The 17,787-nt window shown below is 45.2% G+C and overlaps 1 protein-coding gene across 3 annotated transcripts in view; it reads left to right on the top strand.

The window, feature by feature from the left end:
- Positions 1 to 17,787, top strand: part of LOC122541501 (neural proliferation differentiation and control protein 1-like) — a 32,805-nt gene that overhangs the window by 5,933 nt on the left and 9,085 nt on the right. For 2 of the 3 annotated variants that reach the window (XM_043678323.1, XM_043678322.1), the window contains exons 3-6: positions 6,586 to 6,652; positions 8,538 to 8,604; positions 10,810 to 10,889; positions 15,241 to 15,340. In XM_043678323.1, coding sequence (XP_043534258.1) covers positions 6,586 to 6,652; positions 8,538 to 8,604; positions 10,810 to 10,889; positions 15,241 to 15,340 — 314 coding nt within the window. Of the gene's footprint in view, positions 1 to 6,585; positions 6,653 to 8,537; positions 8,605 to 10,809; positions 10,890 to 15,240; positions 15,865 to 17,787 lie in introns of those variants that run through there. The other variant, XM_043678321.1, reaches the window with a different exon arrangement.

Below are 17,787 nucleotides of genomic sequence, written 5' to 3'. Positions count from 1 at the left end.
TCCCATGGGGAACCTTGTCGAATGCCTTACTGAAGTCCATATAGATCACATCTACTGCTCAGCCCTCATCAATCTTCTTTGTTACTTCTTCAAAAAACTCAATCAAGTTTGTGAGACATGATTTCCCACGCACAAAGCCATGTTGACTAACCCGAATCAGTCCTTGTCTTTCCAAATACATGTGCATCCTGTCCCTCAGGATTCTCTCCAACAACTTGCAACTGAGGTCAGGCTCACCGGTCTTAAACAGTGGCACCACGTTTGCCAACCTCCAGTCTTCCGGCACCTCACCTGTGACTATCGATGATACAAATATCTCAGCAAGAGGCCCAGCAATCACTTCTCTAGCTTCCCACAGAGTTCTCGGGAACACCTGATCAGGTCCTGGGGATTTATCCACCTTTAACGTTTCAAGACATCCAGCACTTCCTCCTGTGTAATCTGGACATTTTGCAAGATGTCACCATCTATTTCCCTACAGTCTATATCTTCCATATCCTTTTCTACAGTAAATACTGATGCAAAATACTCATTTGGTATCTCACCCATTTTCTGTGGCTCAACACAAAGGCTGCCTTGCTGATCTTTGAGGGACCCTATTCTCTCCCTAGTTACCCTTTTTGTCCTTAATATATTTGTAAAAATCCTTTGGATTCTCCTTAATTCTATTTGCCAAAGCTATCTCATGTCCCAGTTTTGCCTCTCCTGATTTCCCTCTTAAGTATACTCCTACTGTCTTTATACTCTTCTAAAGATTCACTCCATCTATCCTGTCTATACCTAACATATGCTTCCTTCTTTTTCTTAACCAAACCCTCAATTTCTTTAGTCATCCAGCATGTCCTATACCTACCAGCCTTCCCTTTCACCCTGACAGGAATATACTTTCCCTGGATTCTCGTTATCCCATTTCTGAAGGCGTCCCATTTTCCAGCCGTCCCTTTACCTGCGGACATCTGCCTCCAATCAGCTTTCAAAAGTTCTTGCCTAATACCATCAAAATTGGCCTTTCTCCAATTTAGAACTTCAACTTTTAGATCTAGTCTATCCTTTTCCATCACTATTTTAAAACGACTAGAATTATGGTCGCTGGCCCCAAAGTGCTCCCCCACTGACACCTCAGTCACCTGCTCTGCCTTATTTCCCAAGAGTAGGTCAAGTTTTGCACCTTCTCTAGTAGGTACATCCACATACTGAATCAGAAAATTGTCTTTTACACACCTAAGAAATTCCTCTCCATCTAAACCTTTAACACTATGGCAGTCCCAATCGATGTTTGAAAAGTTAAAATCCCCTACCATAACTATCTGATTGTTCTTATAGATAGCTGAGATCTCCTTACAAGTTTGTTTCTCAATTTCCCTCTGACTACTGGGGGGTCTATCATCCAATCCCAATAAGGTGATCATCCCTTTCTTATTTCTCAGTTCCACCCAAATAACTTCCCTGGATATATTTCCGGGATTATCCTCCCTCAGCACAGCTGTAATGCTATCCCTTATCAAAAATGCCACTCTCCCTCCTCTCTTGCCTCCCTTTCTATCCTTCCTGTAGCATTTGTATCTTGGAACATTAAGCTGCCAATCTGCCAATCCCTGAGCCATGTTTGTGTAATTGCTATGATATCCCAGTCCCATGTTCCTAACCACGCCCTGAGTTCATCTGCCTTCCCTGTTAGGCCCCTTGCAATGAAATAAGTGCAGTTTAATTTATTAGTGCTTCCTTGTCCCCACCTGCCCTGACTGTTTGACTCACTTCGGTTCTCAACTGTACCAGTCTCAGATTGATCTCTTTCCTCAGTATCTCCCTGGGTCCCACCACCCCGGCCCATCTTATTAGTTTAAATCCTCCTGAGCAGTTCTAGCAAATTTCCATGCCAGTATATTAGTCCCATATACACCACATCAACCACTCTACCTTCATCCACCTGTTTGGTCACCTTCTCAAAGAACTCAATTAGGTTTGTGAGGCATGACCTATCCTTCACAAAACCACGTTGACTATCCCCATTCAACTTATTCCTTTCTAGATGTTTATAAATCCTATTTCTTATATCCTTTTCCAACACTTGAACCACAACGGAAGTAAGACTCTCTGGTGTATAATTACCAGGGTTGTCTCTACTCCCATTTTTGAAAAGGGGGACAACATTTGCTATCCTCCAATCTTCTGGGACTATTCCTTTAGACAATGATGAAATAAAAATCAAAATCAAAGGCTCTGCGATCTCTTCCCTGGCTTCCCATAGAATCCTAGAATAAATCCCATCCGGCCCAGGGAACTTATCTATTTTCAGTTTCCAGAATTGCCAACACCTCCTCCTTGTGAACCTCGATCCCATCTAGTCTAGGAACCTGTATCTCAGTCTGCTCCTTGACAACATTATCTTTTTCCAGTGTGGATACTATGGAAAAATATTCATTTAGCACTTCCCCATCTCCTCATACGCCACACACAACTTCCCACTACTATGCTTGATTGACACTAATCTTACTCCAGACATTCTTTTATTCCGAAATACCTTTGGAAAGCCTTAGGGTTTTCTTTGATCCTATTTACCAATGACTTCTCATGGCCCCTCCTGGCCTTTCTTAGTTCTCTCTTTTGGTCTTTCCTGGCTAGCTTGTAACTCTCAAGCACCCTAACTAAGCCTTCATGTCTCATCCTAACATAAGCCTTCTTAGAGTCATAGAGATGTGCAGCCTGGAAACAGACTCTTCAGTCCAACCCGTCCATGCCGACCAGATATCCCAACCCAATCTAGTCCCACCTGCCAGCACCCGGCCCATATCCCTCCAAACCCTTCCTATTCACGTACCCATCCAGACGCCTCTTAAATGTTGCAAAACAGCAAAGGCAGTAACTGTGCAGGTTTTCTCTCTTTCTCTCTCTGCCCTGCACTGTCCTCACCATGTGCTTCCTTTGTGAGTTTTTTTTAGATTAGATTACTTAGTGTTAAAATAGGCCCTTCAGCCCAACAAGTCCACATCGATCCACCAAAGTGCAACCCACCCAGACCCATTTCCCTACATTTACTCCTTCACCTAACACTACGGGCAATTTAGCATGGCCAATTCACCTAAACTGCACATTTTTGGACTGGGGAGAAAACCAGAGCACCTGGAGGAAACCCATGCAGACACGGGGAGAATGTGCAAACTCCACACGGATAGTCACCTGAGGCGGGAATTGAACCCGGGTCTCTAGCGCTGTGAGGCAGCCGTACTAACCACTGTACCACCGTGCCTTTTCTCCCTTTTAAAACTGCTGTTGTTTTGACTTTTTTTCCCAAAGTTTTTTTTTCCATATAAAACAGTAATTGCTGCTCCTGAAATTTGAGGAAATCACATCCAACACCTAAAATACCTCAAAAAAGGAGCAGCTGTTACAGCCTGAAATTTTTCCCATCCTCCATCTTGGATTACCCAGAATCAGTTCTTCTTCTTTGCAAGAGATTCAACTTCCTTCGTAAACCACGACTCCCTGCCTGACAGGTGCATACATATCAAGGACACGCAGTGGCTGTTCCTTGAATAAGCACCATATTTCTATTGTGCCCATCCCTTGCAGCTTCCTTTGAGATCCTATGCATCCTAAATCTTGCCTAATCGCATCATAGTTGCCTTTCACCCAGCTATAACTCTTGCCCTGAGTATACCTATCGCAAAAGTAAACATAACCAAATTGTGGTCACTACCACCAAAGTGCTCATCTACCTCCAAATCTAACACCTAGCCATGTTTATTACCAGTACCAAATCCAATGTGGCATCGTCCCTTGTTGGCCTATCTACGTACTGTGTCAGGAAACGACCTGTCCTTGACAGGTAAAACAGACATAGAAGATAGAAGAGTACAGACAGGAACAGGCCTTTCGGCCCAGGGTATTCTACTAAACATGACGCCAAATTAAACAAATCTTTTCTGCCTTTGGTTCATATCCCACCATTCCTTGCATGTCCATGTGCTTATCTAAAAGTCCCTTAAACACTCCTGTCTTATCTGCATCCGCCACCATCCATGGCAGCATGTTCCAGACTCCTACCACTCTCTGTGTAAGAAAAACAGCTTCTTCCATCTCCTTTGAACTCCTCCGCCACCCCCTGCCTCACCTTAAATGCATGTTCCCTAGTTTTAGACATTTCAACTCTGGGGAAAGAGATTCTGACCATCAAACCTATCTATGCATCTCATAATTTTATAAACTTCTATCAAGGAAGGGTTTGGAGGGATATAGGCCGGGTGATGGCAGGTGGGACTAGATTGGGTTGGGATATCTGGTCGGCATGGGCGAGTTGGACTGAAGAGTCTGTTTCCGTGGTGTACATCTCTATGACTCTATGACTCTAAGTCTCCCCTCAGCTACTGTCGCACCAGAGAAAACAACCTGAGTTTTTCTAGCCTCTCCATTTTGCTCATACCCTCTAGTCCTGGTAAACCTCTTCTGCACCTTCTCCAAAGCCTCCACGTCCTTCCAGAATTGAACGCAATGAGATGTCCAGGCAGTTTGCCTTTTCTGAATTAAATATAAGCATGGAGGGGCCACTGGCAGTTCCATTCTCTATGGCAACGCATGTGAGTTGTCATAGAGTCATAGAGATGTACAGAACGGAAACAGACCCTTCAGTCCAACCCGTCCATGCCGACCAGATACCCCAACCCAATCTAGTCCCACTTGCCATCACCCGGCCTACATCCCTCCAAACCCTTCCTATCCATAAACCCATCCAGATGCCTTTTAAATGTTGCAATTGTACCAGCCTCCACCACTTCCTCTGGCAGCTCATTCCACACGCACACCACCCTCTGCGTGAAGAAGTTACCCCTTAGGTCTGTATTCCAGTTTCTCTCCTATGTCAATACTTTTTTTTTAAGATTCGCTTCAGTATGGAAAGAGGCCCTTTGTCCCAACAAGTCTACACTGACCCCCAGAAGAGTAACGCACCCAGACCCATTCCCTAACCCTACATTTATCCCTGACTAATGCACCTAACACTATAGGCAATTTTGCATGGCCAATTCACCTAACCTGCACATCTTTAGATTGTGGGAGGAAAGTGGAGCACCCAGAGGTAACCCATGCAGACACATGCAGAATGTGCAAACTCCACACAGACAGTCGCCCAAGACCGGAATCCAACTTGGGTCCCTGACACCGTGAGGCAGCAGTGCTAACCACTGAGCCACAGTGCTGCTCCTCTCTTTTATATATTTCCCCTCTCATATTAAATCTCTAGTTCTAGTTCTGGACTCCCCCTACCCCAGGGAAAAGACCTTGTCTATTTACCCTATCCATGCCCCTCATGATTTTATAAACCCCTATGAGGTCACCACTCAGCCTCCCTCCAGGGAAAAACAGTCCAAGTCTATTCAGCTTCTCCCTATTGCTCAAATCCTCAAACCTGGTAACATCCTTGCTAATCTTTTCTGAACCCTTTCAAGTTTCACAACATCCTTCCTATAGGAGGGAGACCAGAATTGCACGCAATAATCCAAAAGTAGCCGAAACAATGTCCTGTACAGCCGCAACATGACCTCTCAACTCCTGTACTCAATACTCAGACCAATAAAGGAAAGCATACCAAAAGCCACCTTCACTGTCCTATCTACCTGCGACTCCAATTTCAAAGAGCTATGAACCTGCACTCCAAGGTCTCTCTGTTCAGTAACACTCCCCATCACCTTACCATAAAGTGTATAAGTCCTGCTAAGATTTGCTTTCCCAAAGTGCAGCACCTCACATTTATCTGAATTAAACTCCATCTGCCACTCCTCAGCCCATTGGCCCATCTGGTTCAGATCCTGTTGTAATCTGAGGTAACCCTCTTCGCTGTCCACTACACCTCTAATTTTGGTGTCATCTGCAAACTTACTAACTATACCTCTTATACTCACATCCAAATCATTTATATAAATGCTGAGAAGTAGTGGACCCAGCACCAATCCTTGTGACACTCCACTGGTCACAGGCCTCCAGTCTGAAAAACAACCCTCCACCATCAACCTCTGTCTTCTACCTTTGAGCTAGTTCTCCCTGTATTCCATGAGATCTAACCTTGCTAACCAGTCTCTATTAGGAACCTTGTCAAACGCCTTACTGAAGTCCATATATATCATCTCTACTGCTCTGCCTTCGTCAATCCTCTTTGTTACGTTTTCAAAAGGTTCAATCACGTTTCTGAGACATGATTTCCTGTGCACAAAGTCATGCTGACTATCTTGTGATACCGTCCTGATGACTGCAAGGAGAAAGGTTGTGACTGTTGTGTTACCAGCAATTCTCCAACTTGGTATGAATTGGAAAGTGAGGAAGGGAGGCTGGGGAATAGGCAATGATGTGAACCCCACTTCTGTTTTTGAAAGTGCTGATGAAGAAACGAGGTATGGAAAAGTCCGATAGCTTGCCAGTTTCAGTGAAGGAGACCTCATTCATCGTTCACTCTCCGCTGTCAGTGATCTGACTGGGTACGTGTCTGTTTCTTCAAGGGACCTCAGCTGCATGACCAAGCTGGAAAAGGAGAAAGTTAATGTACTAACATTTTCCTGCGCACCCTCCCCTCCCCTCTTCTCTCCTCTCTCTCTGCAGGCCTGATTATCATCTGTAGTGTGAGTGGCCTCTTCGGACTGGGAGTCGCTGGTTTGTTCTGGTACAGGTAACTTCCATCACCACCTACAGTATCACTGAGCTCCCTACACTCCTCCAAGCCTGGCCTCACGCGTAAATCAGAATTTAATCCTTCGCTGGGAACCTCAGCAATTCCCTCTCGGTCTTCCTAAAAGACGAGTCATTAAAAAACAAACTTTTATCCCAGGACCTAATACCCCCTTGTGTGGCTCAAAGTTTGCCTGACAATAGCAATTACTGGAGAAACTCAGCATCTGTGGACAGACCCTCCTGCAGGGCAAAACCCCTGTGTACATTTAAGCATTTATTCACACATACACACACTTATCCCATCAGGGATGGGGGTATTAGGGGCAGGCATTTTCCTGAGCCGATTATTGGTCTGCTGAAACAAGACACATGCTTTCGCCACCTAGCCAATGGATCCCAGAGTGGGATTTGAACCTGGAATTCTCACCCCAGAGGTACAGGCACTATGAGAACTCAGAATTATGCAGCTGAGTGCAAGAGAGAAAGCTTTAATAACCTTTGGCTTGTCCTTTCCATCCCCGGCCAATTGTGATTCTCTGTCACATGATGGTTTTGGTCCCTGAACATTGGTCAAATGGACCATTTAGCAGCCTCTCCCCCTCCCCAGCACTATCACATTGGATACCTCAAACAACTCGATTCTCAAACTTTTTGTCCTCAGTTACAAATCATGACATGGCCTTGGCTCCCTTCCTTTCTCGATAAACTCCTCCAGCCACAACAACCCTCCAGATCTACTCTCTTCTAAGTCTGGCCTCTTCACTGGCTTCATTCACCTGCCTGGCACCTAGAATCAGAGTCAGTGAGGTGCACAGCCTAGAAACAGACCCTTTGGTCCAACTCGTCCATGCCGACCAGATAGCCTAACCTAACCTCATTTGCTGACACTTGGTCCATATCCCTCTAAACCCTTCTTATTCATATACCCATCCAAATGCCTTTTAAATGTCATAATTGTACCAGCCTCCACCACCTCCTCTGCAGCTCATTTGTGTATGAAAAGGTTGCCCCTTAGATCTCTTTTATATCTTTCTGCCCTCACCTAAACCTATGCTCTCTGGTTCTGCACCACCCTCTGCATGAAAAAGTTGTCCCTTAGGTCTCTTTTATATCTTTCCCCTCTCATCTTAAACCTATTCCTCTCTCGTTCTGGATTCACCCATCCCAGGAAAAAGACATTTTGGTATTTATCCTATCCATCGCCCTCATTGTTTTATAAACCTCTATAAGGTCAGTCCTCAGTGTCCGACACTCCAGGGAAAACAGCCCGAGACTGTTCAGCCTGTCCCTATAGCTCAAATCTTCCAAACCTGGCAACATCCTTGTAAATCTTTTCAGAACCTTTTCAAGTTTCACAGCATCCTTCCGATAGGAGGGAGACCAGAATTGCACGCAATATTCCACAAGTGGCCTAACCAACGTCTTGTACAGCCGCAATATCATCTCCCAACTTAAACTTAAGAATTTCCTCATTAAATCTCTTTGTCTCTCTCTCTCTCTCTCTCTCTCTCTCTCTCACTTCTTCCTCTTAAAACTCTCCTTGAAAGCAAAATCTTTGACCAAATTTATGGTCGTCTGACCTCATAGCTGATTGGCTCTGTATTGCTTGGAGCTGTCTCTTCTTGCTGAACAAATATAAGTTATGTTATAATGAGTGAAAATGCTCAAGGTGAATTAAAATCTCCCACTCCCCATGTCCAAATCATTGATTTTTGGGAAATTTCCCCAATGTCTCTTTCTCGTTCCCTGGGGAATTACTTCAATTCACAGTCTCCAGGACATTTCCATCCTGCCGTTGAGTTTTGCCAGTGCCTGCTGTCCGATGTGTGGGGGGTAGGTGTTATCCTGTGTGGGTTCTGACAGGAGCCTCTGTTTCACTTCAGGCTGCAAAAGGAGGTGAGGAGGACCCAGAATGCAGCCTACGACTGGAACAAGCAGCCACAACCCCAGGTAGGCAACTGGGCCCTGACCCTGTCAGACGGGGGATGCCGGGGAGGGAACGGTGTGGTGGGGGGTGGGGATAAGATCTCGCTACCTGCTCCCAAAGTTTAGAAGCAGCTTCAGTCAGGAATGGTGGGTATCTGCCTTGCCTCTGAGGCAAATCACAGATTCAAATCCCACTTCAACGACCTGAGTGCAAAAGCTAGGCCAGCATTCTCGGAGCATTACCATGGGAATGCCACACTGTTGCAGGTCAGAGTGTCATTACATTTGTCCAGGGAACACATGGCTTCCCATTTGTTTTTTGCAAAAAGAACAGGCGATTTTTTTTTCCTGGTGTCCAACCCAGTAATTAACCCATAACCAACATAGCAACACTGAAGGAATGACAATATATTTCCAAGTCAGGATAGTGAGTGGCTTGGAGTGGGATTTACAGGGGGTGGTGGAGATGGTAAGGACCGCAGATGCTGGAAGTCCGAGTCGATAAAATGTGCAACTGGAAAGGCACAGCAGGTCAGCATCAGAGGATCAGGAAAGTCGGCATTTCAGGTCAGGACCCTTTGTTGTATTCCCATGCATCCGCTGCCCTTGTCCTTCCAGATGGAAGCAGTTGTGGGTTTGGAAGGTGCTGTTGAAGGAGCTCTGGTGAATTTCTGCAGTATATCTTGTAGATAGTACACACTGCTGCTACTGAGTGTCAGTGGTGGAGGGAGGGAGGGAATGTTTGTGGATGTGGTGCTAATCAAGCGAGCTGGCTTGTCCCTGGATGGTGTCAAGCTTCTTGAGTGTTGTTGATGCTGCACCATCCAGGCAAGTGGGGAGTATTCCCTCACACTCTTGACTTGTGCCTCAAAAATGGTGATCAGAGCCTTGGAGATGGTGGACAGGCTTTGTGAAGTCAGGAGATGAATTACTCACCGTAGTATTCCTAGCTTCCAATCTGCTCTTGTAGCTGCTATGTTTATGTGATGAGTCCAGATGAGTTCTACTCAATGATAAATCCCCAGGATGTTGATAGTGGGGGATTCAGTGGTGGTAACACCATTGAATGTCAAGGGACAGTGAGTAGATTTTCTCTTATTGGTGATGGTCATTGCCTGACATTTGTGTGGCGCAAATGCTACTTATCACTTGTCAGCCCAAGCCTGGATCTTGTTCCATTTGTACACAAGTAACCTTCCTAAAATATAAAAGTTTCTCATGATTAAGGTTCAATGGGGGCTTAATGCTTGAAGGTATTGGCCTAAAATAGTTCAGAGACTCAGGCTGTTTCTGTGGCAATGCAGGTTCAATAGTAGCAGGTGGAATGTAAGTTTAATTAATAAATAAGGAATATGAAACTACTCTCAGCAATGGTGACAATAATCAACAATTCTCATCAAAAAGCCATCTGGTTTGCCAATGCCCCTTTAGGGAGGCAACTGTCCTGTCCCTACCTGGTCTGGCCTGCATGTGACTCCTGACCCACTGTATTGGGCCTAATGTTCCACTGCTCTTTGAGATGGTAGTGAGATTTTGGGATGGGGGCGAGTCTCTGGGATAGGAGTCAGTCTCCAGGATAGGGGTGAGATTCTAGGATGGGAGTGAGTCACTGGGGTGGGAGTGAGTCTCTGGGGTGGTAGTGAGATTCCAGGATGGGGGCGAGTCTCTGGGATGGGAGTGAGTCTCCAGGATGGGAGCGGGTTTCCAGGATGGGAATGAGTCTCCGGGGTAGGGATGAGATTCCGGGGTGGAGGTGAGATTCCAGGATGGAAGTGAGTCGCTGGAATGCGAGTGAATTTCTGGGATGGAAATGAGTCTCCAGGATGGGGTGAGAGTCTCTGGGATGGGTGTGAATTTTCGGGAAGGAATTGAGAGTCTTCGGGATGAGTGTGATTTTCTGGGAAATGGGTGAGTCCATCCATATCTGAACATGGGGCCATTGCTGAGTGAAATGGGGTTAACCACATTTCATTCACTTGAACACACTCACACCCCCAGTTACAGTAAAACAGAATGGACAGTTTAGGCCCTCCTCACATTGCAAACAGGCTCCATTCCTGAATATGTTCACAAATCGAATTGTACACAAAATATCCATTTGTCATTATGAGCAAATGTTTGCATGTCGAATCCTTAAAATGAGCAGGAATCAGAGATCTTGTTTGTCGGTGGAAGTGTTTATAATTCGGGTAAAAATTGGAGCTCAGATCTCTCTCCTCTCTCCCTCAGCCTGTAGACTGGAAGATAGTTGCAAAGCTTCAGAAACACCAGTATCTGCACCAGAAGAAAGCTCTGCAGGCCATGGAGGAGTAAGTACTTGCAGGCCTTGGAGGTGGTATGTGTATGGAATGAGCTGCCAGAGGATGTGGTGGAGACTGGTACAATTGCAACTTTTAAGAGACATTTGGATGGGTAAATGAATAGGAAGGGTTTGGAGGGATATGGGCCGGGTGCTGCCAGGTTGGACTAGATTGGGTTGGGATATCTGGTCGGCATGGACGGGTTGGACCGAAGAGTCTGTTTCCATGCTGTACAGCTCTATGACTCTATGACTGGTTGCCCCAAAGGGTCTATTTCCATATTGCATGGCTCTGTGACTCTCCAAATCCATTCCTTGCCATGTTGCCCACAAATAAGGACTATTTCTTTACTCATTCGTGGGATATGGGTGTCTCTGGATGGGCCCAGTGTTTAACATTGGGCCCAATCTTAGTTGCCCGCCCTTGAGAAGGTGGGGGTGAGCTGCCTTCTTGAACCTCTGCAGTCCATGTGCTGTAGGTTGACCTACGGTGCCCATAGGGAGGGAATATTTGGAATATCATGTTCAGTTCTGGTTGCCTTGTAATAGAAAAATTAGACAGAGTGCAGAGGAGATTTACCAGGATGCTGCCTGGACTGGAGGGCATGACTTATGAGGAAAGGTTGAGGGAGGCTTTTCTCATTGGAGTGAAGAAGGATGAGAGGTGACTTGATAGAGGTATACAAGATGTTGAGAGGCATAGATAGTCTGGATAGTCAGAGACATTTTCCAGGCAGAAATGACTATCATGAGGGGATATAATTTTAAGGTGATTGGAGGAAGGTTTAGGGGAGATGTCAGAAGTTTGTTCTTTACGCAGAGAATGGTGGGTGCATGGAATGCATTGGATACATTTAGGGACATTTAAGTGACTCTCGGATAGGCATATATAAGATAGTACAATGAGGTTATGTAGGTTGATCTGATCTTAGAGTAGGATAAAAGGCCGGTACAACATCGAGGGCCGAAGGGCCTGTACAGTGCTGTACTGTTCTATTCTATGTTCCTGTAACTCAGGCAGAGCCAATCTCCACTGTTTGCCCAAAGGAAATGTAGTGGGCTAGTTAACGCCTACATTCCTGACAAAGGGCTCCTGCCCGAAATGTCGATTTTCCTGCTCATCGGATGCTGCATGGCCTGCTGTGCTTTTCCAGCACCACTCTAATCTTAATTCTTACATCCCAGGCAGGTTTCCTGTCCTCAGTTTCCAATCTCTTCCTGGCCTTGCCTCTCCCTCGCTATCTCTGCCATCTCCTTCTGCTTGACAATCCTCCCTTAAGCAGTCTCCTAACTCTGGCCTTCCCTCTCTGCTCATGTCTGCTGACCTACTTCGATCTGTGAGGCAAAACTGACCCAGTCTTGACTCAGCTTAGCCAGGAAAGACCAAAAGAGAGAGCTAAGAAGAACGAGGAGGGGACTTGAGAAGTAATTAGTGCATAGGATCAAGGAAAACACTAAGGTTTTCTTTAAGTATGTCAGGAATAAAAGAATGACTAGAGAAAGATTAGGGCCAATCAACGATAGTACTGGTAAGACATGCGTGGAGTCAGAGGACATAGGAGAAGCACTAAATGAATAATACTCCTTAGTATCCACACTGGAAAAAGATAATGTTGTCGAGGAGAATACTGAGATACAAACTCCTAGACTAAATGGGATCGAGGTTCACAAGGAGGAGGTGTTAACAATTCTGGAAAGTGTGAAAATAAATAAGTGCCGTGTGCCAGATGGGATTTATCCCAGGGTTATATGGGAAGTCAGGGAGGAGATTGCAGAGCCTTTGGCTTTGATCTTTATGTCATCATTGTCGACAGGAATAGCGCCGGGAGACTGGAGAATAGCAAATGCTGTCCCCTTGTTCAAGAAGGGGAGTAGAGACTACCCTGGTAATTATCGACCAGTGAGCCTTACTTCGGTTGTGGGTAAAGTGTTGGAAAAGATTATTAGAGATAGGATTTATAATTATCTAGAAAAGAATAAGTTGATTAGGGATAGTCAAAATGGTTTTGTGAAGGGTAGCTCGTGCCTCACAAACCTTTATTGAATTCTTTGAGAAGGTTACCACACAGGTGGATGAGGGAAAAGTGGTTGATGTGGTGTATATGGATTTCAGTAAAGTGTTTGATAAGGTTCCCCACAATAGAGTATTGCACAAAATACGGAGGCATGGGATTGAGGGTGATTTAGCAGTTTGGATAAGACATTGGCTAGCTGAAAGAAGACAGAGGATGGTGGCTGATTGGAAATATTCATCCTGGATTTCGGTTACTAGTGGTGTACTGTAAGGATCTGTTTTGGGGCCACTGCTGTTTGTCATTTTTATAAATGATCTGGATGAGGGCATAGAATGATGTGCAAATAAATTTGCAGATGACACTAAGGTTGGTAGAGTTGTGAATAGTGCCAAAGGATGATGTAGGTTACAGAGGAACATAAATAAGCTGCATTGATTCCTGAAGAAGGGCTTATGCCCGAAACGTCGATTCTCCTGTTCCCTGGATGCTGCCTGACCTGCTGCGCTTTTCCAGCAACACATTTCCAACATAAATAAGCTGCAGAGCTGGGCTGTGAGGTCGCAAATGGAGTTTAATGCTGAAAAGTGTGAGGTGATTCACTTTGGAAGGAGTAACAGGAAGGCAGAGTGCTGGGCTAATGGTAAGATTCTTGGTAGTGTAGATGAAAAGAGAGATCTTGGTGTCCATGTATATAGATATCTGAAAGTTGCCACCCAGGGTTGTCAAGAAGGTATTCAGCGTGTTAGCTTTTATTGGTAGAGGGATTGGGTTTCAGAGCCACGAGGTCATGCTGCAGCTGTACAAAACTCTGGTGCTGCCGCACTTGAGTATTGTGTCAGTTCTGGTCACCGCATTATAAGAAGAATGTGGAAGCTTTGGAAAGGGTTCAGAGGAAATTTACTAGGATGGGGGGGGGGGCTCCTTTGTTTTGTAATGATCCCATAAAGCTTCCCTTTCACATTTCATTGTGTTAACCTTTGATGTTTTATTGTGTTAACAGCGATTTACAACCAGAGTTGTTGCTATAAGTTGGATGGTGCTTTGGAATGTCATCAGAGGTGCTACACTAATGCAAAGTTAAAAATCACACAACATCAGGTTATAGTCCAACAGGTTTAATTGGAAGCACTAGCTTTCGGTGCACTGCTCCTTCATCAGGTGATTGTGGAGCACACGATTGTAAGACACAGGATTTATAGCAAAAGTTTACAGTGTGATGTAACTGAAATTATACATTCAAAAATACCTTGATTGTTTGTTGAGTCTTTCATCTGTTCGAATACCATGACAGTTTCACTTCTTTCATGTGTAAATCACAAAACCTTTTTTTAAAGTTGCATTCTCAGGTTAGCTGTAACAATTGATGTTAGCTAGACAATATGCTGAAGGTGTTAGCCCTCTTTGTCTGTGCCATGATGTTTAGATTGATTCTAATGTAAAAAGTGAGATATAGAGTTTTACATGAAATCATGCAGTTTTTGGGCAAAATACAATGTAACTCTGCAAGTACAAATTCACCCCACAGACATGTGTGTGTGTGTGTGGTGTGTCCGTGTGTGTATAGGAGTGCTTGTGTGTGTAGGAGTGTCTATGTGTGTGTATAGTGCAATGGTGGTCACCTGTAGTGTGACATGAACCCAAGGTCCGGTTGAGGCCCTCCCTATGGTTGTTGTGTGATTTTTAACTTTGTACACCCCAGTCCAACAACGGCATCTCCAAATCATGACTACATTAATGCAAGTTCTTTGTTTCTGTCACTGTCTCTCGCACATGCCAAAAAGTGTAAAGGAAAAGAGAAATTGCATTTGTGTAGCCCCGTTCCCACTTTCAGGATCTCCCAAAGCCAACAGGGCTTTACTTTAGATTCCTGAACTCCTTGGAAGGGCATTGGCTAACTGTGCTCGATGGATTTCTGGTTTCACACCAGCTAAGTTAAGGCGAAGCCAGTTCCACCTCAACCAAATCTCCTCTCTGAATTACCACCAGCCAATCCCCATCCACAGACATGGATACACCTTGTTCACTCAACATGGGTTCTGGGGAAAATATAGGCACTACCGCACTTAGGCGGTAGTGTGGGAAAGACAGAAAAGTATAAATTGGAAAGAAGAGAGAGAAAAAAACAGATTAGAGTCTCCTCAATTTAGGGACTGACTCTGAGCTGGCTGGCCATAGGTAGTGTACTGTATACAAGACAATAACGGGTGACTTAGAACATAGAACATAGAAATGTACAGCACAGAACAGGCCTTTCGACCCACCATGTTGTGTCGAGGATTAATCCTAATCTTAAAAAAACATACACCTCGCTCACTGACTGGGGCCATTCTCTTTTCCCAACTCCAGGGGCAGGTCTGAGGTCCAGAAGAAGCAGATATCCACAGACTGGGAGATGGCTAATGGAAACGGAGAGTACACCGTCTACGAATGCCCTGGTCTGGCCCCGGTAAGACTTTTCCACGAAGCAATCCGTATCCTCTATTTCATTCCGTACAAACTCCCCATGTCTCTGAGCGTGCAGCCCCAAAGGAGGTCTGACAGGGAAGTGTTCCGAGCTTATGTCAGTGTTTCCCTGGCTCACTCCCTCGGTTCCCTCTCTGCCTCCTGAACCTGTCTATCGCCACAAGAAATACCTCAATGCTCTTCACACCAACCACACCCTCACTGCTCACAGGCTAAACATATTCCTTTGGAATTCCTGACTGGATTTGTTAGTGACTACTTTATTCTGGCGATGGTTGTGTACTCGTCCAACACATTGAGATTTATTTAGTATCCTCACTTGTAGATAGGTTCAAATCTTGCCATGTTCAGGTGTCACCTTGGATTACAGAATAAATCACTGATTAATTGTACAAATGGTAAAATACTGAATAAATACATGTTATTTAGATATTACTGAGTCTGAAAGGGTCCATCTCCACCTCTCTCCAATTAACCAGACCTCCCTTGATTACTCTAAAATCTCTCTCAGGCCGTCCCCTTATCCTTCTGTCTTCTGAAGAAAACCACTCAGAATTAATGATTGTTGCTGTCAAATATGAACATTCAGCTCCAAGAACTTCCTGAAAGTATTTTTTAGACCTTGTCCAATATTTTATATCAGCTGTGTATGCGTTTGTGAGTATATGCATGTATGCACATGTCTGACATATGTGTATGCATGCATGTGTGTGTATGTTTACATGTGTGCATGCATTTGTGTGTATGTTTACATGTATGCATGCATTTGTGTGTATGTTTGCATGTGTGTGTGCGTTTGTATGTAGAAACGTGGAATCACAGAAGAGAGGAGCAGGAGTTGGCCATTTCACCCTCTAGCCACACCGTCATTCGGTACTGTCATAGCTGATCATGGAGTTCAATTCCCTCAGTGTGTGTGTACCTGTGCATGTACCTGTGTGCGTATGTATCTGTGTGTGTGTGTGCACCTGTGTGCGTACCTGTGTTTGTATGTCTGTGTACATGGGTGTGTCTGTGTACATGGGTGTGTCTGTGTACATGCATGCGTGTGTGTATGCCTGTGCGTGTACATGTGTTTCTGTGTAGATATGTGTGTGTTTGTACCTGCGTGTGTGTCTGTACCTGCGTGTGTATGTGGACATGTGTGTGTGTGTTTGTTCCTGTGTGTCTGTACCTGCATGTGTGTGTCTGTGTGTGTGTGCGTGTGTGTGTTTATGCCTGTGTGTCTGTACCTGTGTGTGTGTGTACGTGTGTGTGCGTGTGTGTGTTTGTGTCTGTGTGTCTGTACCTGCGTGTGTGTGCCTGTGTGTCTGTACGTGTGTGTGTGTGTGTGTGTGTGTACATGCATGTGTGTGTGTACGTACCTGCGCGCGTGTGTGTACCTGCGTGTGTCTGTACCTGCGTGTGTACATGTTTGTGTTTGTGCCTGTGTGTGTACGTGCGTGTGTGTACGTGCGTTTGTGCCTGTGTGTGTATACATGCGTGTGTGTGTGTGTACGTGCGTGTGTGTCTGCACCTGCGTGTGTGTGTGTACGTGTGTGTGTCTGTCTGTACCTGCTTGTGTGTTTGTGCCTGTACCTGCGTGTGTGTGTACGTGCGTGTGTGTGTTTTTGCCTGTACCTGCGTGTCTGTTTCTGTACCTGCCTGTGTGTGTGTACGTGTGTGTCTGTGTACATATGTGTGTACATGTGTGTGTTTGTGCCTGTACCTGCCTGTGCGTGTGTACATGTACATATGTGTGTATGTGTGTGTATTTGTGCCTGTGTATGTGTGTACGTGCGTGTGTTTGTGCCTGTGCGTGTGTACCTGTGTGTGTGTGTGTGTGTGTGTTTGTGTACCTGTGTGTATGTGTGTGTACCTGCGTGTGTGTGCATGTTGGGCTTCAATAATAGCTCCTGTTCAAGTTTAGATCTACCACATCCACAATATTCTGTCCTTGTACTGTATGTGGTTTCCTTATCTCTCCTGCAGCCCCTTGCTCCAATCCAGATTAAAATTAGTTTGTTATTTTCACACCCGGTTCTGTTATTACTGACTTCCTGTCCTTCCAAGGACATTGCTCCTTGTGCCAGCTCCTCCTGACCCAGTTAAATACACCTGCTGACATAGCCGTGAGTGCTCAGATCCAGCTGGACCTGCAGCATTTCCTGCATAGAAACAGGCCATTCGGCCCTCTGTTATTCCGTGGCAGCCTTCAGCCCAGGCACATCAAACCCAGAGTAACGGCAATGGGGAGACAGTTCACCCTGGGGTTTACCAGCTGCTGACTGCGGTGAAATGGATTCCAAGTCAAAACGAGACATGGGAATCCAGACACAACTCCTTCTTTCGATTTGTATGTTCATCCGCAGAGAGTAACATTACAGATATCAGTCATGGATCTGCCAAAACCTAGTGAGATAGCATTCCTCTTTACACATGTTCAGTAAG

The sequence above is a fragment of the Chiloscyllium plagiosum genome, chromosome 37, assembly GCF_004010195.1.
Source record: "Chiloscyllium plagiosum isolate BGI_BamShark_2017 chromosome 37, ASM401019v2, whole genome shotgun sequence".
Taxonomy (NCBI): Eukaryota; Metazoa; Chordata; class Chondrichthyes; order Orectolobiformes; family Hemiscylliidae; genus Chiloscyllium; species Chiloscyllium plagiosum.
Note: the sequence above shows the minus strand (reverse complement) of the source record. Positions and strands in the feature narration are given on the sequence as shown.